The sequence below is a fragment of the Varroa jacobsoni genome, unplaced genomic scaffold (assembly GCF_002532875.2).
Source record: "Varroa jacobsoni isolate VJ856 unplaced genomic scaffold, vjacob_1.0 scaffold_134, whole genome shotgun sequence".
NCBI classification, from domain to species: Eukaryota; Metazoa; Arthropoda; class Arachnida; order Mesostigmata; family Varroidae; genus Varroa; species Varroa jacobsoni.
Window position 1 is genome coordinate 32,128 of NW_019213036.1, and position 27,432 is coordinate 59,559.

The following is a 27,432-nucleotide window of genomic DNA, read 5'->3' on the forward strand; positions in this document are numbered from 1 at the left end:
TCGTAATGTTTCAAGTGAAGTTATACCAGTTCTTCATTATTTCTTCTTCGTGATGCGTTTCATAACGAGATTCAATAATCCCAATGCGCATCACTCGAAATCTTTATATTCCTAAGTATACGTACTGTATTTCATTTTGGTTTTGCTTACTGATTACTACTCTAGTCCTGAACCTCTCCCTCAGGGGGTCGATGTTACACAAGCGGCCTTCTTTACAATGAGCAGCTTAACCAAAACACGATTACACGCGAAGATATCACACTAAGTAGTAAGTTCATAATGTCCTTGATAATCCATTGCTAATTATTATAGTATTAACGTCTAGGGCAAACGGAAAAGTTGGCCTGACAAAACGGAGCTGCCGCTAAGTTCAGCATCTGTGTTAACCAATGTATGAATAATTTATAGCCACTGATCTAGGCAGGATTTAGGCCCCTCAGATATTCATTCTCGTATACACCCTCGTTTTAGTTGCAAGAACACTGAGCGATTGATTAAAAGCTAAAATATTCTTCCTAGTTATCGGTGCGCTGATTTGATCCGTTTTTTGCGTTTACGTAAAAGCTGTTTTTGTTGAATGTTACATTCAATCGTCAATTGGACAGTCGTTTCAAGATTATCCAAGTGAGTCTCCTTTACCAATAAAATTATTTAGCCCATTTAGATTTTACATGCGTCTATCACCTTTTTAGTTTCTTCGCTTAATAATGTTTAATATTTAGGTCAACGCTATAAGTTCGCTTAAGGTTCTTTAAAGAAATGGTATTATTTTTAGGGTATTGATTCACACTAGATATGGTCACATAGATTATGATAAATTGCCAAGACAAACGATCATTGCTTTGTTTAGTTGGACGTAGAATCACTCATTTAATACGCTTTATCATTATATATATATATATCGTGTATCCGCTTCTCACGCCTCTGCTGAAGGTTAAAGTTGTTCCAATTCCCGTTCAACTACAGACAGCGATAGTGTTCCGATATACGGCTCTATCTGCCATTTTCCCATGTAGAAAAATAGCAATAGACGAAATTTATGTTTTAATTTAATTCGCAAACGGTGTATTTTAATAGTCGCTTGGTTTGATTGGAAATTATTAGTCGGGTGCGAGATGCGATGGTTTGGATTGCATTGCTGAAAATACACTTCCTGTAGCATAGCCTATTACATTGACCTACTTCTTCGCTCTAACCTAATGAGTAAGGCGTCATATTCGTATCGTGGTCCTATCACAGACACCTTCGTGAACGAATTTGGCAAGGCTGAAATTGGCATATGCCTTAGTAACGACGGTGAAGATACATCGAATGCTCTGCCACGATTTTTACATGCAATGTTTTTCGGGCAGGCCAAACGGAAAGAATACTCTGTCCCGGCACCTTTATGTATGTGCGCCGGCATTACCCATTTCTACTTAACGCGAGAAACATAATAGAACGAGTGGGCTGACTCGTTCTCGAAAAAGATCGTTCGATTCATTCAGACAATACATACGAATTAAACATAGCCGTTAAACGGTTGATTCTCTGTCTTTTTTACAGAAGCCCTGAGCGGCCGTTAGTGTTGAAGGGTGAAAGATTAAATTCGACAAGACAATAGGATCAAGCGGGGGCACTTTTGACTGAACAGGTAGTCTCCTTAGTGGACGCGCCGCACCTATGTGAAGTACCCGATCTGTGCAAAAATACTGATGACCGTTTACATTAGATGTTTGCAGACTTCTAAAATATCTGACTGCCATCATTACACACTCATAGGACAGCTACTTAATCAAACTGCGTTCGGTTGACGTTACTATGTATCAAGATAATGGAGGTGTAACATATGTTGCTTTATCATTCCTACTGCAACCTATCGACAATTACTGTCGTCGGCATTAATGCTGGTCATTAGTTCGTACTGAAAAGAGGCCTCAGGTAAAACCGTAACTCTTCTCCATTGCAGACATAGGTGAACGAACTGTATATTCTAGAGCTGGATGAAAGTTAACCTAAGAAAATCTATTCCTCTGTTGACTGAGCCTAGCACCTTGAATCCCTATCTCACTTCAGTGCTCTTGTGCGGAATATTTGGAGGAACTTATTCTGGAATGACCCTCCGGCCTTTCATAGAATCAGAGTATCTTCTCCGCTGTCGTATTAAGCCTTCTTGTTAGCCTCTCTTGAATATTAACTGTGTTTTTTCATCAAACTACTTTAAGTGAACCCAGTTGACTTGGAAATTGAAACCTTCAGAACTGCGCACCCTTAGCAGATTAAAGCTGGCTGGTAAACACTTCAGTGCTTTGAAAGCTTGCGACTGAAAACCGGGTTACTACAGGAGAAATAAGTTTAGCGAAAAGAGACAAATTTTAGTCTTTAGAATCGACGCTCAGTGCTCAAGTTTTTGTTTTTAAAGGTCAGAAATGTTGCAAATTCATCGAAGGTTGGTGAAGGTATTAGGCAAGGAGGCCCTAAGCAGAAGCATAGTACGAAAATGATGGAAGTGTTTCAATAATGGAAATTATAGTGTAGCCAGATATCAAAATTTGAAGGACAAGAGCGCACTGCCACACTTGGGGGGCCGTTTTTCGAAAGTAGAGCTGGAATCCGAGAGCTCTGTCGGCCAAAACCCGTATCTCACATGCAAATTATAGGTGGAATACTGAAATGAACTGTTTAAAAAAAAATGGTTGTGCCGTGAATTGACTGAGAGCTAGTTGGAAATATTTTACAATACTTTAATAAAAAAAAGCGCGAATCGCCTTACATAAGGCATGGTTCAATTCTTGCCGCCAGTCAGACAGAGAAGAAACGCAAAAATGGCGTCGGCCTGGGAACAAATCGAGTTCGGTGACAATGTCATGTAGAACGTTAGGTGATAGCAGTGCTTGAATGAACGTCAAAAACATCTCACCGAAAAAAGACGAATGCAGTCCGTTACCTTGAGCTCCTCAAGACATTTATGGGCCGTTTCAGTGACAAGCATGCCGTCTGGTTACTCGATGACAACGCAGGGCCTCACCGCCACACTTTATTTTCTAAACTGAGCAATGGAACATCCATTTTCATTGATTAAATCGATGTGATTACGGAGCTTTCAATGCCCTAAACAGCAGTACTGGCCGGCAAGCTATCGATTTACTCCAAGAAATCGTAGATCATATTATGGCTAAAGAAATTACATATAGGAACGTTCATGTGACGAGTATGTCATTATTCAGAAGCGACTGGAGCCCCGCGACAGGTATATAAAAATTGAAGCAAAGAACTTCTACCACATAATAAAAAAATCATAATTATAGCTGAATCAGTTAAGAAATTTCAAAGCCCGCCGAATTTGCTTCTAATATATATATAGATACAGTATAATAGTTATTCCATTACTTGATTCTCCCGTGAAAAGCACGATCAATTATATGTTTGTTCTTATTTCTATCGTTACCAAGGTAATGACATGTTTTTATTGTTGCTACGTTTGACCAAGGCCAATTTGACGCTCGATTAGCGACAGGACCTGCTGTGGCAGCGACAACGCGCGCACCGACTTAACACAGGTTTCCTACCGTACTTCCCTCTAACAATTGGGTCTTCCTTCCTGCGGTGAAACCAATTTCGCGATAAATTTCAGTGCTACGAACGCTTGTTTTGGCCATTGCTTGCTACTTATGGAGAATTTCGAAATCAGCTTATTCCAATCGGACGTTTCTTGTCGGACAAAATTCAACCCAGTTAGTTGATCAGTAGCCATTTTCACTGTGACACGACAAATAAGTTGGCTTTTCCAGAACCCTGCTGGTTTAAGCTTTACATTTTTGTTGCCTACCATGCAGCTATTATATTAACCAACGGTTAATAGAAAACGTAAACGTTTATCTTCGATCGTTTTTAATTTGATTTTTTCGTCTCCGCCTGATTGTTGGTTTGCCATCAACTCTCTAGGATGCATTTGCTAATCTGATTTATCGCCTCAGATGTAACTTCCAAAATATGACGTGATAGTAACATTCTTCATCAAGAATAACTTCGCGGGCCATTTGCTGTCCGCTAACTGCTAGGGTACAGAAAATGCACACTACGTATGCTGGTTCAGGTTGTCTGCGGAGATGACTAGAAGCTAGGCTAAAACTGGGGCATTTTGGGGACATATCTGCGTAAAATTTGGGACGGCGTTAATCGACACGGCTGGCGTCCCGCGGACCCAAAAAAGCGACGAAAAAAAGGTTCTATCTTTGAATCGTAAAAATCATCTGTACCTCAGGCAAAACACAGCGGTTCGCTGGCATTGAAAGTGAAGTAATTCGGGAACTTCAGCGTGATATAACGGTTCCATTCGTTGCTCTATCTCACGCAGATGCGGGTTTTTCGTATGTTGCATAAGCAAGGCGTACAACACATAATTCTCTTGGTCTTTTGTTGAATCCATCGTCAGTAGAAAAAGCTGACTTACGAAGTACAATCGACGCTTAGATATCATTGTCGGGCGGCTGGAGAGGGGGGTACGATAATAGGATATGTTGAACGATGACAAACTCGAGCGGAGTGTCCGATAGGTTTTTGTTTTTCTTGTATAGTTAAATGAGATTAGCTTTCTTTCAGTCACTGTGCAGATGGCTGCAAGCGTTGTGCTGGCTACGGTGCATCAAGATGCTCAAGCTCAAAGTTATCATTACAAAAAGCTGAACGTTCTGTTCGTCACCGTATAGATAAGTCGTTGCATCTAAATCTAAGCCAATTTACATTTGTACTGATACAGCTTTTGCTCCATCTTGTGAGCCCTTCTAAATTAGAAAAACTACAGATGTGAGCGTGCTTGATGCCGACTGATAAAAGCCTATTTGCTCTCTTTCAGATAATGGCTAGTTTAAGCCAATTTTTCTTATACAACGATTGCCGTTTCTCAAGCCATCGCAGCGACAGTGAGAACTATTCCCTGTTATTTTTTACTCACGTAATGTATGATTTGTATTAGTTATATAGTCAATATAACAATAGCATTTTCTGTACGCTTCTTCACTTTTGGCTGTATTTATGTTCGGCGACGTTTCGAAAACACTTAGGATTAGTCATCTCTCATATTGATGCCAGTACCTCTATACTTGCCTCACACTTCAATGGTCATCAAAGATCACATCACCTCACGCAGTACTCATCTTCTCAACAAAATATGCATGTATATGAACAAATATATTTATCTATATAGTACCCAAATAGGTAGTACCTATATCATTTTTATATCCGACGAACCAAGCGTCATGAAGGCTCACTAGGCCTGCGTCACCTGATGATAAAGACGAGAATCTCGCATTATATTGTCCTATGACAATATAGATAGGTCACTGATTGTCCAACTGATATTTTTGACGACACTAGAAGACACACACACCCACACATACAGACAAATATACGCATCTGGATGCATAATAAAGCTATTTATAGCGTTGACTAATACCTTTGTTTACAATATAAAGCCGGCGATCCACAGGTGACATAATATTGTAATTATACAATGTTTTGTAATGGCGCAGCAGTATCGAATGCCGTAACACAACTCCTCTCATGCAATATTAACAATGTTCGCCGTGCGTCACAGCTAGAGCACAAGGCGTTTGTTGCCCCCCATAAAAAATAGAATACGAAGCGATTTTGTTGTACCAGTGCATGGAACGTTGCGGTAGACAGCGCCGCTAGCAGCAGAAGCAGCCGCTTTTATTCAATACGTCATCAGATGGGTTGATCAGTTGATTCACGAGGCGAAGCCCGACCCGACGCCAGCAGTGGTAAGCACTGGTAGTGGCCATGCCATCTACATGTCACGTCATCAGACTACAGCCACAGTAGCGTAGAATATGACCGCCGTTGATTCTCTTTCTTCGGTCCGTCATTGTCCGTTCAGTGCTCCCGAGTCCACAGAACGTTCTAGTTGAAAGTCAGAGCCACGAAGATCTGTGACACATTTTGATTTTGCGGTATTTAGGATAGCGTTAAGGATAGCGAAGCTGCTGTACCGTGAAGTCACATATGCTACCACAGCATCACGGCATTATAGCACACCCTGCCACGTGACGCCGCAAGAACATCTGCCCCGTTTCGTAGAATGGGTAGCCTAACGTGACCCATGATGTTGGGTCTAAGGAAAGTAATCGCACGTAGCATCAGTGCAATTGTGATGCCCATATGTCCTCCGAGACTAAGCAACAGGACAACCCAGCGCCGAAGATTATGTTGAACGGTTTAGCTTGCGGCGTATTTGAGGTATTCTCTCATTGGCTAAGCCCTTCGGCTCAGGAGAAACAGGAACATCGAGGGCAACGTCAACAACGATAGTAACAGGGCGAAAGGCAGCGCTCCTCGATGGTGAAAACTGGGACAAACCAGAGATGGAAACGTAACAATTGCTTTAAGACATTAGTTATGAACTGAGTCGTCCTCGAGACGTGGTCAGGTAGGAGAGAATCCAAAAAAAGGGGTTTGCCACTGCAAAAGTGTTAACAGCTGGTACTAATTGCCCATAAACAGCAGAAGGAAGGCCTCTGTAGGATCGATCAGGTTACCAGTCGGTTTCACTACGGGTATCTAATTAGCATGTGTCTGTGGGCAAATAATGATCGGCTGTTAACTATTGGACTCAGGTATGCTTGGCGTTGAGTCATACACAAATTGGGTGCCCTGAGCGCCGTCACGCAATGCAGATAACAATTCTCGTTCTTCTTACTGCCATTGTCAAAGAAGATTGATCTTAGGGAAACCTCCACTAAAATCAAAACCAGCCAGCAGACCACGCTGTGGTCACACTCATTTATAGTCGTAACAAAAATATCAAGTATAAAGTAGTCATGCATTAGATACCGCCAAACGAAGCGGCAGCCCATTGCAAAAATCAACTTCAAGTAACTCTGAAGCAGATAGATAGCTGATGTTATTGGCGTATTAGAAGCATTGCATGCATGTAGCGTGACGTTAGATATTGTTCATGATGCGGAAAAACTAACCAATCGTTTCCGGTGTGATACATACCTTGCAAAAGCCGCCATATTACCCGTCCAACAAACTTACTTATTACAAAAAGCGGCAGAGCAAGTTGTTTGTTGCCTACTAGCTAACTTCTCTGTAAAACCACGGGAAGCATAATAAGACTGCAAGTGTGACATCTTGATCATGATGGTTCAGATGAAGCAACACGTATATGGGTGGGCTTATTTATTTTAACGTAAGTTCTACATTGTTTAGATGAAATGAATAGAATCGTAAGAACTAAAGCAATGTAATAACAGAGCCCTTTAAGAACTTTCTTTTTAAATGCACGAGGTTTGGTTGGAAAGATACGTTAGCAGTACCTTAGTTAGAAAAGCGTCACATCGTCGTTCATTTATACTGTTAATATCATTCGGTATATTCTGTTTGCACATTCATAAACATAAAAGTTCCATGATTTCCTATTTGCACGTCTGAACGAGCCATTTGCATTCGATAGCCCAAATCGTGCAAAGTCTTAGGCCAAGTGCGGCCCGAAGCACTTGCCAGATCCCGAATATAAGCAAGCAAAGACCAGCGATTTCGTCAGTTCACTAAAAACCTACAAACCCTTTGTCTGACGAAAAGGTAGTACCGGGGTTACCGTAATCTATTTGAGGTCCATATGTGTTTCGCCCCACAGTCTGCTGATCAGTTGGGGTCGCAACCGATATGAGAATGACTGTATAGCAAATATCAAGTAGTGATATCGCTGAAATCGTACAGATCCTTCCGACTAAGGCAGGCTCACGTGGTTTCCCGATCTTCCCTCCTGAATTATGACGTGCCTTTACCACCAATTTAGCTTTATAGCGTGAATTCCACAATGTTTGCATAAGACGAAAACAAGAAATGATGCGAATCGTCATTGCCGACGTGCGGTACCACATCACGTCACGCATTTGTCTCCCGATTGCACGCATTTACATACGGATGCAAGCGCACGGACACAATAAGATGGACGTATCTATCTACTTAGATCACCAATTGATACATATACACACACCCGCTCACCCACATAAATAGGCAAACAACATTGAGATAAACATCCGTTTCAAGCAGACGTACCTGAACGGATTCATCCTGCCGTAGAATCGTTAGAGGGGTATCCTTTTAATGTGTGTCGTTCTCTTTGCCAATGTTTACTAGTATGGCTGACACAAAGAATCGCTACCGTCCAGACTTTTTTGACGGCGCCAAGTCGTACGCGAGCTGAAGAAGTCGACACGGTAATAATACAATCGTATCTTGATCGATCTGAATAAACCGTCCGTCTGTTAGAATCAACGGAGCACGTACACGGGGCGGGCGGACTGTAAGGACAGTTTCACGTTTTGGAGGAGCAAAATGGAAGTTCACAAACTACATAAATGTGATCACTACAAGCATATCTATTACACACCGTTACATTTAGTGCAGAAGTACATACGCAAGTCTTTGGCACCTTCACAATACCCAACACTGAGATATACACAGAGACGCGCACCGCGTTTCGATGGTAAACACCTGTCGTCGAATGGCCGAACCGTTGCGGTTTGTACAATGACTTTCACTAATGCTGCTAGTGTTGTGTTTGGTTAGAATGATATCAATAATGGTTACGGTAACTTTTTTTCGACTCTATAATGATTCATGGAGATGTTGAAGAATACTACAAAGGAACAGTAACAACCAAAACGACGATGACCAGTAACAATAGACGACAACCACAACGACAATCACACGACTACAAGCAGGACGCTTCCGTCCAAGACTTGTTCTGTCCGCACTGCAGATTGTTTCGTGAATGATGGCGCACCCGCGCTGAATGCCCCCTTTTAGCTGAAGGAGTGCGAGGGTAAATGAAGCAGCTACGGTGGCCGCAAAGGCAGCACAGCGGCAACATGGCGAAGGAATTGCACGTGACGCAGACAGAACGAGGTCTAACACAGTGGCCTACGCCTGGTAAAAAAAATACTCATAGACTTTGTCCGTCTATAGCGATCGGCTATGAACTAACATTGGCATGGCCTGGCAATGGCAACTGATCTGATGATGATGCCCAACACGGATCAGAGAGGGCAGACGTTTGCTTACCCCACAGTAGCAGTTGCGTGCTTCTTGCTTTTTCCTCAATAACTGTTATAGCTATTGATATCTATTGTCTGCTGTTCGTTTGATAGGTGATTAGTCCTTAGTTTTGTAGTTTGTGCCCCTGTGGGGACGGTGGCTGGGACTGCTCGTTGCTGTGGGACAATTACTATTAACACACGTCAGTTTATTGTCATCGATGATTGTATCCCCTCGGGTACACATGCTTCAGGGTTCTGGGGAACGGCTTGTGCGTGGCTAGCGATTGCGCCTAATCATGACCATATAAAATATAGTGTTTATCTTGCTCGTTCAGTTTTGTCGGTACATGCAATACTGTGTCATCTGATAGGATATAAACTTGTTTTCACCGTTTGTTTAGCACCTCTAATCTAAAACAATAGAACGCAGAAACATTAAACTGTTAGCTCAGTTTAACTTTTACGGCGTACCGTGTCAAGGAAACATTTGCAGATTGTGTAACATCAGCATTTGTAAACATAATGGGGTAAAATATATGTTAGATGCAACAACAACAAGTTACAGAGGATGGCTGCGCTATGTGGACCAAATGACGAATGCTTTAAGCCGTATTCAATTGTACCTAACACTTTGCTGGTTTGGGGCCTGCGCAGCGGATTTGTTTTTTTATAAGGAAATGTTAATCTCATAGGACAACGCTAATTGATGCCATCGTTTATCAGCTGACGTATTTCTTAACAGTTAGGAGATATGTAGGCCGCAAATGTGAGACCAAGTGCGTAGGTTAAACCTTCTTCAATTGATGGATTTATTGTCAGATTGATTATTTTTTGAACCGGCTTCGTCCATATCCACTCAAATCATTTATGGCTGATGGCTAGAAAAATTTTATGCAATGAATACGGAAGTTATCCATAGGTTGGCTAATTGTCAACGCCACTTCGGGCTCGGAACTTAAGAGCAAAGTGCGCCTTTCTCAAGGAAATTTAAAGAGTCGATGATTGGATATGACCAGATGCCGTTATGAACGTTTGGAACCCTGTCAAACGATGTCAGGTAAAAACGCAGCCGAACGATTCCTGGACAATGCGCTTATCTACAGTTTTTTTTTTTGAGGATCGTCAGTCGGTCAAATGTTTATCTACTTACACTAGTGCCTTTTAGGGCACATGATGTTTAAATCTACCTGCTTCTTCTCTTGCCGGATACCGTTATTTGAAAACTTACGGTTTAATATTTTAAACTTTTCTACTACTATGGACGTTTCACGTGCCAGATGAAAAGTAAGAGACAATAGTTCTACATTGACTAAAATATTTAGGTTGTTCTAGTTGTAGAACATTTAAATATTCTAGCTAGTTTAGTTAATAGTAAACGCTTTAAGGTTTGTGAAACCTAGTAAAACTTTGATTATTTCAAAGGAACATTCCCAAGACTAAGTTGTGACGGCAAAGTTAAGCGAACTCCTGCAACAGTGTGACTTTTTTGGCCAGCCAGCTCTATTTGTCCTTAAATAGTACCACCATACAGGCATAGAGCTTCGTGTTAACCCAATAGCTACAGACTGCATAATTCTATGTAGTTGTTATCGCGATAGATATAGCACCTGTAACAAGTACTAAGTATGTGGGTCAAGCCTTGTCTGATTCGGAAAAGATGAGCTTTCTGTTAAACTTGTATCTTGATACTAACGTGAAACGTCTAGCAGCAGCAGGATTTGACGACACCATTTTAAAATCTCCGAATAGCGGCATTTTAAGCCCGCGAAAAAACAGCTCCTATAAAAATGGGTAGTGATATAGAATGCTGGGAACTAGCCGGCCAGCCAACCGTTTGACGGGAGCCCCGACGGCGATACTGGATGTAAAACTTGAGACATAGAGGTATTGATGCGAAGCCCCTCGGAAAGCTACTTACTATGGGCATTTGCTGCTACTATGCCGCCTTGCTGATAACATGAAAAGGATATTAAAGAATAGAAGAAGTACAGTAAGTACCAGATCGCTCATAAATGAAAATAATTCAATGTAATACTCCTTGTGCTGTAAAATCGAGTAGAAACTACCACTTGACACACGTTATGTAACCCATCGCGAAACCGTGAATAATCATGTGTGATTTAGTATTGTTCCTGTTGCCCGGCTCCCTTATAATAGTCGTTTGCCGTCCTCTGAAATCCATTGTGATACTTGTATCGTCATTCGTGTACGTAAACGGGCAAATTCTTTCATCCACGTCGAAAAAGGGCTACCAATTACAAATGGGCAACCGGACTATGAAAGCAACACCTGCTTTTCTCGTGATTCAGTCTCAATTGAACACTGGATATACAATATTTTTTAAATTTCAAAATTAGAAAAGCAATCGACGGCTCGTTTTAGTAACGTCCAACGTATGTATTTACCATACCTATTAGCCGCGTACAGAAAGCCTCTATTAGCGTTTTCGTTGTGGCCGTACGCAGGCTTATTGATAGTTTGGAGAACGGCCTTTTTACGGCAACAGTCACTTTGACCCATCGACCCACATTCCTATAATAAAGCCATCACTGATTGTACTATATGAACGATTCAACTATTTCATTATATTGAACGAGTAGAGAATGTAATGCTTCCGCTACAAGGTGTATTAATACTTAGTAGTCGTCTCTCGATTCCCAATCTGTTCATAAAATGAAAATTCAATTATTTGAAACCGTGTATTCCAGACAGAGGCGTTTCCCTAAAATGATTCCCAGCGTATGGAGCAGACCTTCGAATGGAACTACAGAAAAGAGGGGCTCAAGTTGAAAAATAACTTGAGAAAAACAAAACGCTCGATTAACTTAGCAGCCTGGCAACGATATAAATTACAAGCAACACCACCGCGCTTGGCGTGAATGCATCGGTGCACCGTTCGCATGAGATATACACACGGGTCAATCCACGGTCTAATAAAGCACAATTTATCCTACTCTCGTTTATATCAGTTACAATATCAATAAACTATAGATTTTATGTTGCAAAAACCAGGTATAGAAGCTCACTTCCAAATTTCAATACGCACTGTTAAGGGAGGATAAGTTTCATGGCTCCTTCCACAGAGCCATAGAAACGTCCTTGGAACTGTGTATTTTGAAAACGTATAATTTCGTTTGGAAGTAATCATGCCTCGACATAATTCATAGGCTTATTTATCATAGTGACGACACGCTTGGTTAAATAAAATATAATTTATAGCTAGCTAAACTATAAACTGTACGGTGCGCAGCATTTTTCAGTTAGTATCTACTATCCCAAATCTGTGATCGTTTTTATAGTACGAAAAAGGCTTCGTTATGCATTTTGTATATATATGTGTGTGTGTGTGTGTGTATAAATATAATTAATAACACAAAAAATTAAGCGTTAAAATTGCAAGTGAATTATATATGCATACATGTACACGCAAAAACAATCTGGATGAAGCCACTCAGCCGTTAACCCTAATCGTTCAGTGAGTGTTCGAAATCGACTAGAAAAAAACGGCGTTCAATCGACAGTGAAAACGGTGAATCAATCAGAGCACAACAACAACAGACTTTGCCCGCCACGATATTGGCACCGATGTATAGGTCCTACGCAATCAAGTACTTGTGGACCAATAGCCAATCGACGAGGGGCCATATCCTCATGTAAGCCAAAACCACAGGCGGCAGCTGCTACGGCCATTGGCGATTGAGACGTGTCGCGAATGACAAACAACTAATCGTTGCCAGGCCTCTTCGCTTTGTCTCCGTTTGTGGATAAAAATAGCGAACTTTACCACAAATTGGTAATAGCAGTATTTTTAGTAGTTAGGTGATGACATTTTGCCCCCAAGGTAGAGGGTGACGCTGAAATATTTTGTCCGTCGTTGTGGCTACCTCTGACAACCGCCAATTTGAACAGTGCAATGACAGTGACCCCGGAATGTAGTAGCTGCTACTATCGTTGTTGTCATGGCCGTGATAAAAATCGCGAAGTCTAAGGTAAGGCGTGTAAGACAATTGAACCCGACTGACTCATCTACATGTAGCCGCTGTGCACGAACAGTCGTGCACTTCAGCTGAAACGTATGCATTTGGAATAGGATCGTTCGTAACGTAGAAGCGCTAGTGAAGCGTTGTTCCTTACGGCGTAAACTGAATCTGCTATATAAACCATATACAGGCCCCGCCAAAAATCAAAATAAAAACACCAATCGAAGTGAAAAAAATTATAGAAACGGAGCGCAACAAGCAACAGTAAAGTAGTCCTTACGACCAGCCATACGAACGTAACGTATTGTTGCTCGGTTTTTTTGGCGATGGTTAGGGACATACACGTAGGTGGCGCACAAAGTAGAGTCGGTGGGCAAATTAAATTCGAGCTTAAAAAATCCATCACCAATATGGTTAAACCTTCGGCTGTCCGAACGAGGCTTAATACCGCCAACAAATGTGGCAGAAAGTTTCGCCGGTGATGCCAGAGAGAGAGCCCTCAGCTGCTAGCCAAGAGATCCTACAGATTTTTTGCCCCTGCCCCGAACCTCAACAACGGCCCGAATGATCTATGCTTAAAATTACTTTTATTTTCGGGTATATATTTTTTATTCAATGCTAAAATTAATATTTCACAATAAGCAAGACACAACTACGACAATATCGGCAGGGTCAAGTCGATTTACCTGTCGGTCTGCCTGCTCTTTAGTGGCGGGCTGCCGTCCTGTTTGGCTTTTGGGTATAGCGAGCGTCTCATGACCCAGGTCCAGATTTTTAGCCGAGGTGCAATTTTTCAAATGACCTACAATTAGGGAACAGAAGTTGTATAGAAAACAGTCACCGTTGAAGTAGCTGCCGTAGCTGTTAACTATATTTGTGTGATTACATTGTTTCCTACTGTGAAGCTTTTCTCTTTTACATGAAAGGAAATAGAAAATATTGGCAGATAAAAAAAAAAAAAAGAATGTATCACATACATTTTGATCACGACTTTTCGTTTGCGCGCTCATGTGTGGCATGGTAACCTGCACAAATACTATGGTAATTTGTTGTTTATATATTGTTGTTGTCAAACAAAACAATTCTGTCTGAAAACACCGTCAAATTAGACTAATCACATGCACTTTCTAGATGATAATAATAGTAATAATAACGCTCATAGTGCCCTTTGATTTTCGTTTTTTCCACATTGAAACGACTGGATGCAGCCGAAACAGCGGTTCTGTAAATAATAATTTTTAGCGCTAGAGCTGTTTGGCGATCGGCGAACAAGGACTTTTTGTTGTTTGGTGTTCTCGTCGTTGGAAAAACGCGGTCTGTTGTGCTACAACGGTCCGGTGTGCAGTGCATCCAGTGAGGGATGCTTGTCATGCCAAAAAGTCATTTGGCTATCTTCAGACAAACTGACCACAGGTTCATTGATTATAGAGCTGACTTTGAAGAACATCAACTAATTTTGATTTTGTCCAGTCTGGCATGACTGTTACACAAGAGCTTATAAAGCAAGCAATTTCCAAGCTTTGGTTTCAAGAACCATCAATTATCTGAAAGGCCCAGAAAGGTCTGCCATTTCTGTACAGTCATGATGAAATGCGACCTACCTCTGTCCACGGCAAAGACAGTCGATAATAACGCTTCGATAGCCGGCGAACACGAATTCAGGACAAATGACATCCGTGCAGCAAATATTGCGTAATAACTAACTACAATTGTTCTTCTTATATAATATTACGCTTTACGGTCATAAGCTAGTTTATTATACAATCTTCTTAATCTCTGCCGAAACAGCCATACAGGATAAACGTTATCTGTCGCCATATTGAAAACATAGGAAATTTAGCGATACGTTTCGTTTATCGACTTCGAGGTTAACTTCGAGTTAGGTGATCTGAATGTTTCGAGTTTCCGACGTTCGGCACTACCGTTGGGGCTTCGATCAGGCCATGTTATCTGTTATGGCTATATGCAATAACAACGAAATGAGGTTTATCTAAGGGTTGCTGCCACTTCATTATCAAAGCCTTCCTGCGTTTAAGTAAAACCGATTCATATAAACTTACCTATTCGAATTATTTCTTCCTTTAGAAATGAGCTTCTTTCAAGTTGTTCATGTGCATTAGGCGAAATAGTATACGTAAACATCCGACAAGCGAAGAGCGCGATTGCCCATTGTGGCAAAAGCTCGAGATGAAATGGTCATCGTAAGCTTTTATCACAATAACGTCTATTGTAGAGTGCAAACAAGGCTTTTTTTTTTTAAGTTAGATCGGCACAATGATATTTTACTCCAATAACATGCCTCATATAATGATAATGTTACACAATTACGGTTAGGCAAAAGTGGGTCAAACGGACTGACAAATACTCGAAGGTGAAACTTATGTAATAGAAGATATGTGGCCAGAAGATTATAGCCATAGCGATAATTCGTGATTTTTATGAGACATGTCGGAGAGGTTCTCGCGAAGTGGCAATGCTTCGCGGAACAACTGATCAACAAGCGTTAGTCAAGATTAGGAAGGCTTCTAAATGCATTTTTGTTTCAACATAGATGCATGAGATCCACCAACGTCCCTTGAAGATGCCCTTCGCAGTACCGTTTACTAGTCGTACGGTCTACATTGGCACGTATAATTTATACGGTAATGCATTATTTCATGATATTGATTTAGGCCTATACGGCAATATAGAGCAACCGGAAGGCAAATCGCACATGGTATTACATTAGTGTGCTACACATCTATCGTTTTACCAAAGCTATATATCTTTAGCGTAAGATTTTCGTTCTCCTTTTTCTCATCCACTCGTTGTTATCATCAAACAATGCTTTAAGAAGTCATATTTACATATTCGTACATAGGAGCATATGATTAGGTCTGCTACTTCTCTCTTATTAGAAGGATTCGGCTTTCGGCTGGCCGACAGCTGCTACTATTGGTGCTTCCAGTGGTACAAATTAAAGGCTACTGCATGAGCTATATTAGAATTATGTACGTTTTATTCAGCAGCATTCTTACGATTGTGTTGCCGACAGCGCTGCGGCACCATGAGCCACAGCCCGACTACCGCCCGGCCACCATGCCCTGAAAGCCTTTTACCCCCCAAATAAACTTGCTTATATCTTATGGACGCCGTTCTTGAACGCTTGCCGCAGCCAATACTGCTGCTATTGCCTCTTTTTTCACAGATGAATCGCTAACAAGCATGTCAACAACGATACCTCTCTCCCCCACCCCTTAAATTCAACAATCCCATCCAGTTGCATTGCTCATTCAGCTTCCATTCTCACTTTCTCTTTGTAAAGTCGTTTATTATTGTTATTGGGAATACTATCCAGATATAATAATTACCATGGCGATGTTATCGATGCAACGCTGTCTAGTGGTAAACGATTATGGTCATTTTTGTTGCGTCGGCCTGTGTAAAACAGGAAGGTGCCAAGAGATGATTATACGCAACGTATAAAGAGGAGGAAAGAACCAAAGTGGGCTGATGTGAACAAGTATGTCCCGCTATGACATTGGGCAAAACGTGGGTTTTCAAGTGTCTGTTGTAATACGACTGTTATGAATTCGACTGGTAGATTTTGTGTTACTAGTGTGAATCATTATTTGCATCTTCTATAGAAACAAAAATGGCGAGTTAGATGCATGAAAAAGTTATTTCTTTCTTGGTTATCATTTGTTTGTATTATACCATACGTAGCAGAGCAGATCACGTCTTGCGAAAACTATATATAAATTCACACAAACACACGTATATACAGATACACCCAAACCGATATACAAGATCATACCAATACAGCATGCAGATCGAAGGGGAACGCTAAAAGAGTGAATGGACGAAAAGTAAGATAGGGATCGGAGGGAAGGGGCGGAAAGCAACAAGGCAATCTCACGAGTTATCATCTTGTCGCAATTTGTTGTTTGCTCATTGTTTTGTCTCATGATACCCCTTCAGTTGCCCCACTTGCCATGAATTTGTCGCTACAAGGTTGTCTTCGTCGTACGATAAGCTGATAACTCGTGCGGATCTTATGAAACGACAAAGCAATAAAGAGAACCTGGATGTAGAGGGAGTCAACGGTTGAGATAGGACAGCAGATAAAATGTAAACTTGAATGGCTACATACGACATCTGTGCCAACAGAAATCGAGGAGAGATCTGATCTGGGTCTAGGTAATGGGGTCTGTAATATTCGCGGAGACGGCAATAGAAGCGGTCAGTTATTTGATAATGGTAAATTCGCACGAAACAACCGGAATGATTTGGACGATCCGAACAATGATATAGCTTTTACTGTAAAATAGAAAAGAAGCTGGTTTTTTTTCTATCGAGCTTGAACTATAGTTAGCTGCGGCCTTCTAAAAAAAGCGTCTAAAATGTACAAGGTCCAAATAATATTTTCTGAAACTATGTTATCTTTCTTAAGTTGTGCAAACGTGCATACCCCTTTTTGGGGCTTAAGATATGTGTGCTTAAGCTAGACACTAGTCACCTATTCGAATCACGACGGTCTTCGATTTATGTTTTGAGAGCTTCAAAAATAACGAATATCACAAATATATTAATCTATAAAACAAGACGGTCAGTGTATGACGGTAGCGTACAGCTGTCCCCAAAGCTGTGTTAGACTGACCCGAGACAGGTCACGAGTCCTAAACATCCATCAGTACCTTCCCTATAGCGAAATCATTCACCTGACCGACTGCCCACTTTGTCTTTGGCCCTTTTTGCCCCTTTGACTTGTTGCAAACAGTCAACTTTCGCTCCATTTATCGAACTTTGAAAATTCAAAAGTTCCAACACTGTTAAAAACATTGTGGCATTGATTTTTCGCTCGGTTGTGATCGACTTTGCTTTGTTACGCTAGCGTAGGGAGAATGCCGCGATAACAAGTTTGCCTACTAAATTACCTAATAAAATTCGGCCTGGGTCCGAAAGCGGACAAAACACGCGCCGTTTCATGCTCAAAAAGGCAGTGCTTAATCGCAGCACCGGTCGATAAGTTCGATACGCGAGTTGTTGATCTTCTACAGTGCTTAACTGCTTAATCTTTAGGCGTACAGAAATCCTGGAAATATATCAAGCATAATGCATTTCTACCTGCGAAGTTCTTTTTCTAAGAAAAAGAACTTCGCAGTTCGGTTGTTAAAGATATATTGGATCAAATTAGAAAGGACTCTCGCTTTTTCCAAGAGGCTAACTATACCTACTGCATTTTTGACAGCCCACAGCGTTCCTCCGCTAAAGATCCCAGATGGATTCCTACACGTACGAAGGATGTGCCTATAAAAACGATCAATCTATAGACCCATTCTTTAAACTTGCGATTCTTATCCTGAATCACTTGCCTAGGCAATAAGCCGGGACTAAAATTTCAACATCAAATTCATGATATGCCGGAGCCTTGTAAGTCGGCAGTGCCATGTAGCATTTGATGTTATCCTCTACTTTCTATAGATCATATCTAATTGAACCCATGCTTCAGTTTTATGATATGACTCAAATTCCAGTATTCATTCACGGTTTTATTGCATTTAAAAAGCGTACAATAGGATAACCTCTACAGACGCCACTAAAATTTCGAAAGTCAAAAATAGCTAAATCTTTTAGTAATTTTTACCTTACATGAAGTATCATAAATTTTTCTCACGGTGCCTATCACGTGCAAAATTGTTTGCTTCTTTGCCCTGCAACCAATAGTAGGTATGTGTTTACACAGTTGGCAGCGACAGTTTACATGGGGAATACGTCCCTGGCTTTAAACCAAACCTAATGTATAGAGGCAATTTAATTCGGCGACTTATCCTTAGCCAGCAGAAGCCTGATTAGATGGGATTTTCCAGCTTAAAAGCACTAACAGCAAAGTACGAAAACCCTATTGGATACGGCTTCTATTTTGTCAACATCAGAATCGATTCTCGTTTTTGCCGGCGCGCTTTTTTAAACGGGAAACAGTGAAAATGGCGACGCCAGCCACGCAGTTCTTGATCGCAGACGGTTTGACTCTCCGGAAATCTGCCACTATTGAAGCTAGACAAATTACAAAGGGTACAGTATAGAAGTTTTAAAACAGTTTCAAACGAAACGAGTAAATACAATTTGTAGGCAACAACATTTAGGAGCCGACGAAAATACTTTCTGACCTAATATGAAATCATCCACTCCTGATGGATCAATGTCAAACTGTAATAACGTAACTGGAATGATCCGAATATTCACAGCATCATCATCGTTTTACAAACGGAAATCCTTGTCAGCGTGCTTCGAGTGTTACATCATATGGGCGACTGTCTCTGCAAACCTAGAACGAAACAACTTAACATGGCTACCTAATGAAATCGAGCACAACTACAAACATTTCTGGTCAATTGTTGCCGTTCAAAAAACCCTACAGATGAAAACTTAGGCCGTAAAGAATTTTCAACATGTCCCTTTAACAAGAACTAATAAGTGAAAGCCAGTCGTACATCTTTTACTCGAAGCTGGCACCAGACGACTACTTTAGGGTTCTGATATCGAGTTGCCTTGTTTTCCTACTTTTCCAGTCTGGTTGAGATAATTTTCTATGAATTTCGGCCGATGAGGCGAACTTACCACGTCCCCTATCAGTAGCGACAGATTGAAAGGCTTTAAATCTTTTAACAGAACTCCGCATAGAGCTCGGTATGCTCGTAGAGCCCGGTAGCACGTGTGCCGTATAGTATACAATACCGTCGTAAACACTGAGTTTTGAGACAATCATTTTCGTTTGTAAAAAGCTTCAATTATTCGACTCGAGCCTGTAAAAAGGCGGTATTCGTTATCGGTTTTTGTGAACTACGTAGTCTGTATCAATGATCTAACTGTAGCGCAAGAATTCGAATAGAGTTGACCCATGGGATGTGTGTGACCCTATGTATATACATCTTACAAAGCAAGATTTACTCCGCAGCCTTTATCTCTGTGCGTTATGAAGCTATCGAAGCGTTAAAGCGCTAGATAGTGTTCAGGAATCTGGACTGAGAACTGAAATACCGAAACAGCATCAACTCCTTGAAATGCAGATCTCCACACACACGTCGTATATGAGATCAGACACCTTCGATCACATGAACAAGAAATTGGCACATCATGCTTTAGTTTCATTCAATGCCTAATTTTGTCCGCTATCGGTATCTCTATTCAGACTAAATACATTAGAAGTCCTGTTTTTTTTTATTCACAGCTGCATATTTAAAAGGACATCTGGAAGGAACAACTGCATTGACGACTGCAATAATCTTTTAGACCAGTCTCGGTTCCTTTCTGCATATGTTTGTAATGAAGCTAGAGGGTAAAATGTCGCATCCTGGAGACACAGTTTTCTTGAGAACACGTTTGCTGACAACAACACCCACTTACGACTAACAGAGTGCGTGTCTAAACAAAATGCAAACATAGTTTAAACGATTATAAATGTAGGTTTTACTGACATATGTTTCTTAATATTTAAGTTCTTTCTCAAGGATTCGACCTTTTAAATGCTTCAGTGTCCTGGCCTCAACCTCGTCGTTTTTAAGGTGTTCCCACAAGAAACGATCCGTTGACGTTAGATCTAAGGAACTTTCTTTGCCCAACTTTTTTATATCATGATGACGATGTATAGGTGTTCCGTCATCAAAATACTCGTAAATGAATGTCGACATTAAGTTCAAATAATTGCAGCAGTCAAAATAAAATAATCCAGCTAATTCTCTACGTAAAATGTCGCAGCCCTCTCTAACTCCTCGAAAAACTGCGTAGCCGAGAAAATGCGATCATGCCGGTAGATCACGCCATTTAATTAGAATGGGCTTCACCGCTTCAAACGATCTCCTTCAAAAACTGTGCACCTGGTTTATATTTTTTTAATTACATTTTTTAGTATAATTTCATGGGATTATTTTCTCTGGTCCGAATCATTCATATTTATTAATAGATTACTGGAATGTAATTTTTCAATAGGCAAGTTTATACAATACGATAGACACTTGATTTGTTGGTACCAAACTTATGACTCGATGATCCCAGAGACCTCTGACACGTTTCACTACAGCTGATCAGAATTCCTAGTCGACATCCTTCCTTCCACGTTGCCCATGAACATCCAGAAGAGTTCCATCCGTTTCAAAGATTTATTTGATTAAGTGTAAATTGCGTGGGTGGATCTGTCTGGACCTCCCTGAGATATTGTTTTTTTTTACGATCAATAGCATTATTTAATAGATCTTTATTCAGCAATGAATCTCGGTCCACTCATTATTTCCAATCAATTACAGCCTGAAAAGTAAAAACCGTTATAGGTTATAAGCTTAAGGTTGAAGTTATAAGCCGTTGAAGAGCGTATATATTTTTCACGCTTACGTTTTTACAGTTATCTCTCAGAAGTTTGCCTCTTAGCTCTGTACAAGAGTCGAAATATCCTGCTTTATTATCTAAAACTGAGACAGCTTATTGTGCCTTTATAGCAGCTCCATACAGAATGTGTTATGCATATGGTATAGAAACGGTTGACTTACCCTTATGGAAGTCATAGCGAACTTCTAAAGACTCAGGTGACCTGGTTATTTTCCAGATATAAGAAATGAAAAGCATTACTTTCAAACATTCAGCTGTAATTAGCAGCAAGGAACATTGCACGTGTGCAGCCCAAATCTTATTATCTGCAAAAGCGGTACTTGCTTGTACGGTTTTTTTTCTTTATTAGCTCTTATTTCCTCTTTTAGCTTAGAGTATTGATAAGCCTACCAACAGCTTTCGAGTTTCACATCCGAAATCGCATTACATCAAACGACCAAATTATATCTGGTAACACCTCAACTGGCCCTGCTACCAGGAGATCTCTGAAGGACAGCCAACAAGTTTGCTTTATTTATCCGCAAATTATTTTATTACGGAGAATAAAAGACTTTGTACGACACAACAAAATCTAGACATTCATGAGAAATACCGAATTCAAATAAATTAAACATGTTCGTCCATAACCAGAATATCATGCGGTTTGAGTTAGGCACTCAGTCCCATAGAAAGGTAAAGTTAGGTCATATTTACGATATTAGCCTTCATCTTCCTGCAAGCGTTATTGCCCTCAGCAATATTTTTGTTGCTAACGAAGACTTCGACATCATTTTAATTACCGACAATAAGAATATCGTTCATGGTCAACTCGCGGGAGCTTCAGAGCCATCATCAACCGCTTACCTTATTTCGAGTGTTTTTAAATAAAGACTAGCTTTGGAAAAACGACCTATGAAGAAGGTCCTGCAGCAATATGTCAGCCTAAGTAACGAAAACTTAATTGGCGATTGCACCTGTTAGTTTTCAGTTGCTGCCAGTAGTACTGTGACTAGCAGTGGAAATCAGGACAATAAAAATAATAAAGTATTACTAATACTTTTTAATACTAATAATATTTTGCTAAAATACTGCCTGTGCACTTAAACAGTCAGATGTGATAAATATACATAGTTGCTAAAAGTCTCCAGAAGCCGGCTTATTTAATTCTCCCTTGAAGTCAAACAAATCTTTTTAGGTTTCGCCCGAAAGAGTGCGGTGCGGGACCTATGATCCAGAGGTCAATTTTTCTTTTAGAATGAACAGTTCGCTCTTTTCCGTCAAATTTGGTTGGTTGTAAGCTGGTGGTGAAAATTTGTTTTTCCATTTTCCAGGCTTACAGATAACGCCGCGCACCACCATTTGCATGTACCAGGGCGGCCAACGTCGTCCGTCCTGATCATTAACTGGGCCTATTTCTGGGTATACTTTTGTGAAAACTGTATCACGTCAACAGGTGCACTCAATGTCTTTGCGTGTGTGTAACCAATTGTTTTGGAACTGCACTATAGAAGAAGCCGTTAACTCATCACTGTTAGGGTATAGCTGACCGCTATTTGAAGTGACTATTTTATATATAATATATATATATATATATATATAAGTATAATATTTACCTCGACAGAGCTACAGTCAAATTTAGCATTTAGTAAAAGACAGGCGCAAGGCTAAGCTTGCGGGTCGCCCTCTACTTGACGTGTTAAGACCAATTAGACCAGAGTAACAAATACTCGTAAAGCTTGCAGGCTTTTGAGTTCGGAACAACGCAAGGCTAGGGCAGATCCAGCCGAATACTCTTTTGTGGGAAACCGCAACAATGGAAGAGATCGTAAAAACGTGGAAGCAAATACAAGAACAAAAAAATAGTACCCTTTAAGCAGTACAGACGATGCTACCTCGCAGTGTTATTGGCTGTTTAACTAAACGATTCCTAGTTGTTTCGATGTTGCGCAGGTGACAAGTAAGCGGTTAGAAGCATAGAAATTCTAAAATTCAAAATCGAAATCGTATTTGGAAGCGTTGCATCGTACTCAACGGCAGAGTCTAGCTTGCGTTATCAAAAACGGTGTCAGAAAGATCAGATGCTGAACATTAGAAAATTGATTATTTCAAAAAAATTATGTGTGTTAACTCGGAAACAAACTTATGTCGTTCCTACGACACGTTCATCAATACCACTCACGCTGCTATCATTAATCACGTCGATCACAGCCAGCCATTGCAGTGAATACCTACGACGTATCTGCGCCGTTGGGAACCTCTAGAAACCGTTTTGAACAGTGCAGAGTCTGTAGCATCCTGCTGGTCTGATCAATTATACATATCTTGAACGCGTAGTCGTATGCACTAGCATGTTACTGCTAGGATGCCTGGCACGTGCATCATCTTGAGGATGCATGCATCCCTCATATAACATAAACGTGCCCAGAACGTTCATAAAAGACCCGCTGCTGCTGCTGCTGCTGTTGTTGTTGTTGCGGTTGTTGTTGTTCCTGTGATCCACTAATACTAAATAGCACATCGATCGAAAACTATGATAACCTACGGCACTACGGAGAAAACGCATTTCCAGAAGCTCAATAGAATCAGGTTGGCCGTTTTGAATCGTATGAGTATTGTGTGCATTGGTGATGGTTGTTTTTAGTGCGATTTATCTGATACCTCGTATCTGCTAGATATTGAAATGAAGAGTACAGCGAAGCCGTGGCCTATGAACACGCTACAAGTCACCTTACATACGCCTATGCCCGCCTTACATGATGAGTTTCTATTTCACCAACCTGAATGGAAGAATATCGAAGAGAATTGTGTAGTATTATAGAGTGATGTTCAGAATATGGGCACACGTTTCATCTACCCCAGGGAAGCTTGCATTAACACTTGAAGTAACCGGTTGTTTGGACAGATCCGTTAAAGCTTAATAAAGTAGCAAACGTTTCTTAAAACGGGAAAAATCTATGTAGGTTCAGTAAGGTATAGAGCATCGTTTACAGCGTCCATGGCAAGTGAATGTATTATGTAATTTCGAACAGTTCTCAGTCGATGCGAAATGTCAGCGTCGGGATAAATAGGAAAATTATATATTTCATTATTTATACAAGCCAATTCGCATCAAATACGGAATGATTGTTGTGCTATTTCTTAGTTCTTCTGTTGTGTTCTTCGTGCTATCCCGGGAACACTGTTGTTGGGTTAGTGTACGCTGCTGTCTTCACCGTATTATACTGTAATTACGTGATCTATTTGAGTTTCCGGTTTTTCATGTGTGATTTTTATCGCATCAAAACAGCCCAGCGAATTTTCAAAAATATAACTCGACAAACGTCTTCCGTACACCACAAACTCTGAGATTTATAAATTTAATCATGAATCGCATCAATTTACTTAAACATTACCTCTGGTTAAGGGCAACCCATTTGGATGTGAAATGAATTTTTTTTCTAAAAAAGCAGAAAACTTATCGAAATAGATGCCTTTGGATGCAGTTGCGCAATAAGCCTTGCAAGCAAAGACAGCATCAAGTCTATTTAATAAACTCTTTTGCTGTTGAGATTTGTTTCAAAACTCGCATATTTACAAAAAGAAACTAAAAATTAAAAAAAAAATACGTGGCTAATTTTAATAACAAGTGCAAATTAATTAATCAAGCTTTATAGCAACCTTCAGTATTGGATCGTCAACTCGTGCTTTTTAGCTGCTTGTCTCAGCAGCTCGATCTACCTTAATTAATGCTTCGCTATACCGTATTTCTGTGTCTCACTAGCGGAAGATAAAATGACAAAGTCGAGCCAAGTTACGTGGTTAAGCTGTTCGGCGCAAGATACAGCTTATCGCATCATTAGCTCTAGGGATAAAGGGTCAAATTCTGAGGATGTTTCGATTTCTGGGTCGAGGAGGATTAACGGACTCAATAGATCCGTACTTCATCGCGACACTGACGGAAGGTTGCGTATGACGTCAAATCGCTCTAGATACGAGCGTAATGCTAAAGTTCACGTCGAAGATAATCTGGACCGTCGATGTGACTACGAGCCAACAAGTCTGAAACACATCAAAGAAATGCTCATGAACACCTGGGCTGACCTCGCCGAAACGCGCTCAAAAAAAAAAGTTTCCCAATTTGTTGTCGGCTACTTTGAAAGACGAATAATGATTTATAATGATTTACTTAGGAGCGAGTTTGAGCGGCATTACAACGATCCTGATTCTGATGAACTCACTATTGTCGAGAGCGATTCGGAATTGTCCAAGGGAGAGTATGGATTCGATGGATCTGGTATCACGTGCAGTTCGGAGCACTGATGCGTCTGTATGCGCTGTGAACTAAAACTCAATAAAGGAACTAGCGAGACTCGCCCATTCTTATTGTTGTCCTTAATATATCAGAAAACAGGCCAGTACAAGATAGCTGTAAGTACGCCACTTCTTTATCCACTCGGTAAAGGCTTTTATGACACGTATTTATTAAAATCATATTTAATTGTATTAAAAAGTAATTTTGAATAAAAATTTTGCCCAATGAGCTATGAGTCACTTTGCATTGGTTGTACTTCACTCGTTGAATAGCTTTTTGTGTTCCTTGATTCAGTCATACCTCTAATTATTGCAGAACTAAAAAAAATGGTTATTGGTTCACAACCTAATCAATATTTATAAATCAAATCCAAGACTCTATGAACACAGAGATGCAAGTTAGCGTCTGGCAATAGGGAAATACTTATTGGTTTCTCTATTCGTTCTAACTAGACGTTGACTGTGCCTTCACAAATTCCAAAAAAAACCCAAGGAGATCACGTAAGAGAAGGTGTAGTATAGTAATCCTTGACTTCAAGTGCCCAATGAAAGCACTGCATATTCAACGCTTCAACGCCTTGTTTCTGCTACGTAAATGACTATGTAGCTTAAAATATCTGAATTTAAATCAAGTACAGCCAGAAGTACCGTACTATATTACTGAGTGTTTTCGTTACGAGATGTTTATAGCGTAATCATGATTTCAAACATCTAAATCCATGATTTTGTTCGTATGACGATTTACTTCAGTTCTCGTTTTATTTAAGTCGCCTAACATTGTTAGCAGCGTCCAATTGCACGCTGAACGTCGTAACATGCGTAACGCAAGATTCCCAGATGGTATTTCTAGGAAGAGGAATTATGAACTAGATCACATCCTCGTTAACACGGTCATAAATCTATGTCAACCAGGTAAGTACGCAGATGCCGTCACTTAGTACGTGTCAAAATGAAGAGCATGCATTTGAGTCAAATGTGAAGTGCAAAAGGACCACTCCATGCACAACAACTTCACTTGTTAGCTGACTGAGTAAGCCGACCAACGGCAGTCCCCTCATTTGAAATGTGTGACTCCCTCTACTCGGTAGGAGTATAGATGGCGTAAGTATCCTATCGGAGGCACAGCAAGTTGAATAGAACCAAGCGAACGTTTCTAATACTTTATAAGATTTCTAAATCACGATTTCGAAACGACACGTATTGGCTTTTAGGAAACTCGTGCCCGTCTCTGTGGGCAAATGTTTCTTTTGCGTTTGATCGTTTTATGCCTTCGGACAGCTCTTTATGACCTCTATAAAGCTGCCGCTAATTTTTATCAAAAAATGCAGACCAAGTTTAGGTATCAAACGTAGCTAAACTGTATACCAGAAACAGCATGTTTATTTCTTCTTGGGCTTCTACCGAAACCAAAAAGCTGCCGAAACACTGAGTAGCCGCAGCATGTACAGTGAGGATTCTACAGTATAGTTAAGAGCGCTACTGAAAAGTAGCTTGTTTAGCAAAAAGAATATCCTCGACGCGCTTCACGTAGAGGACGCACTTTACTAAACTTTTCGAGTTTGACGAGAATTCACTTTAGACGCATTTGAAGGACGGTCATTATCACCGTGGGACATTGGTACTTACCCAATGTCCCACGGTACGTAAAATATTTTCTGGATTCCTTCCGCAACCTTGTGACATCAATCAAAGTTGGCGTCGCACCCCTTTCTTTCTTTTCCATCCAACTTCGGCTCTTTCGAGGTCCAAACTGAATTATTTTATAATCCAAACGA

General features: G+C 40.6%; 1 protein-coding gene and 4 long non-coding RNA genes across 9 annotated transcripts in view; 3 read left to right on the forward strand and 2 right to left on the reverse strand.

The window, feature by feature from the left end:
- The window catches only part of LOC111268354 (uncharacterized), a 39,730-nt gene extending 30,969 nt beyond the window's left edge, over positions 1 to 8,761 (reverse strand). Inside the window, exon 1 of one of the 2 annotated variants that reach the window (XM_022847313.2) lies at positions 8,065 to 8,761. In XM_022847313.2, coding sequence (XP_022703048.1) covers positions 8,065 to 8,078 — 14 coding nt within the window. In that variant the 5' untranslated portion in view covers positions 8,079 to 8,761. The remainder of the gene's footprint in view (positions 1 to 8,064) is intronic. The other variant, XM_022847334.2, reaches the window with a different exon arrangement.
- The window catches only part of LOC111268399 (uncharacterized), a 58,974-nt gene that overhangs the window by 21,731 nt on the left and 9,811 nt on the right, over positions 1 to 27,432 (forward strand). The window lies entirely within an intron of this gene.
- On the forward strand, positions 8,856 to 11,999 carry LOC147753878 (uncharacterized). Of its 2 annotated transcripts, none has more exons than XR_015314142.1 (2): positions 8,856 to 8,940; positions 11,756 to 11,999. It is a non-coding gene; the product is annotated as an uncharacterized LOC147753878 (long non-coding RNA). The 2 variants fall into 2 exon arrangements; XR_015314141.1 differs by lacking the exon at positions 8,856 to 8,940 and adding an exon at positions 8,996 to 9,084.
- Positions 20,914 to 23,636, reverse strand: LOC111268411 (uncharacterized). Its single transcript, XR_002685205.2, has 3 exons — positions 23,547 to 23,636; positions 21,550 to 22,591; positions 20,914 to 21,310 (listed from the first exon to the last, which is right to left on the reverse strand). It is a non-coding gene; the product is annotated as an uncharacterized LOC111268411 (long non-coding RNA).
- LOC111268373 (uncharacterized) lies at positions 23,818 to 25,723 on the forward strand. Its single transcript, XR_015314134.1, has 2 exons — positions 23,818 to 23,953; positions 25,128 to 25,723. It is a non-coding gene; the product is annotated as an uncharacterized LOC111268373 (long non-coding RNA).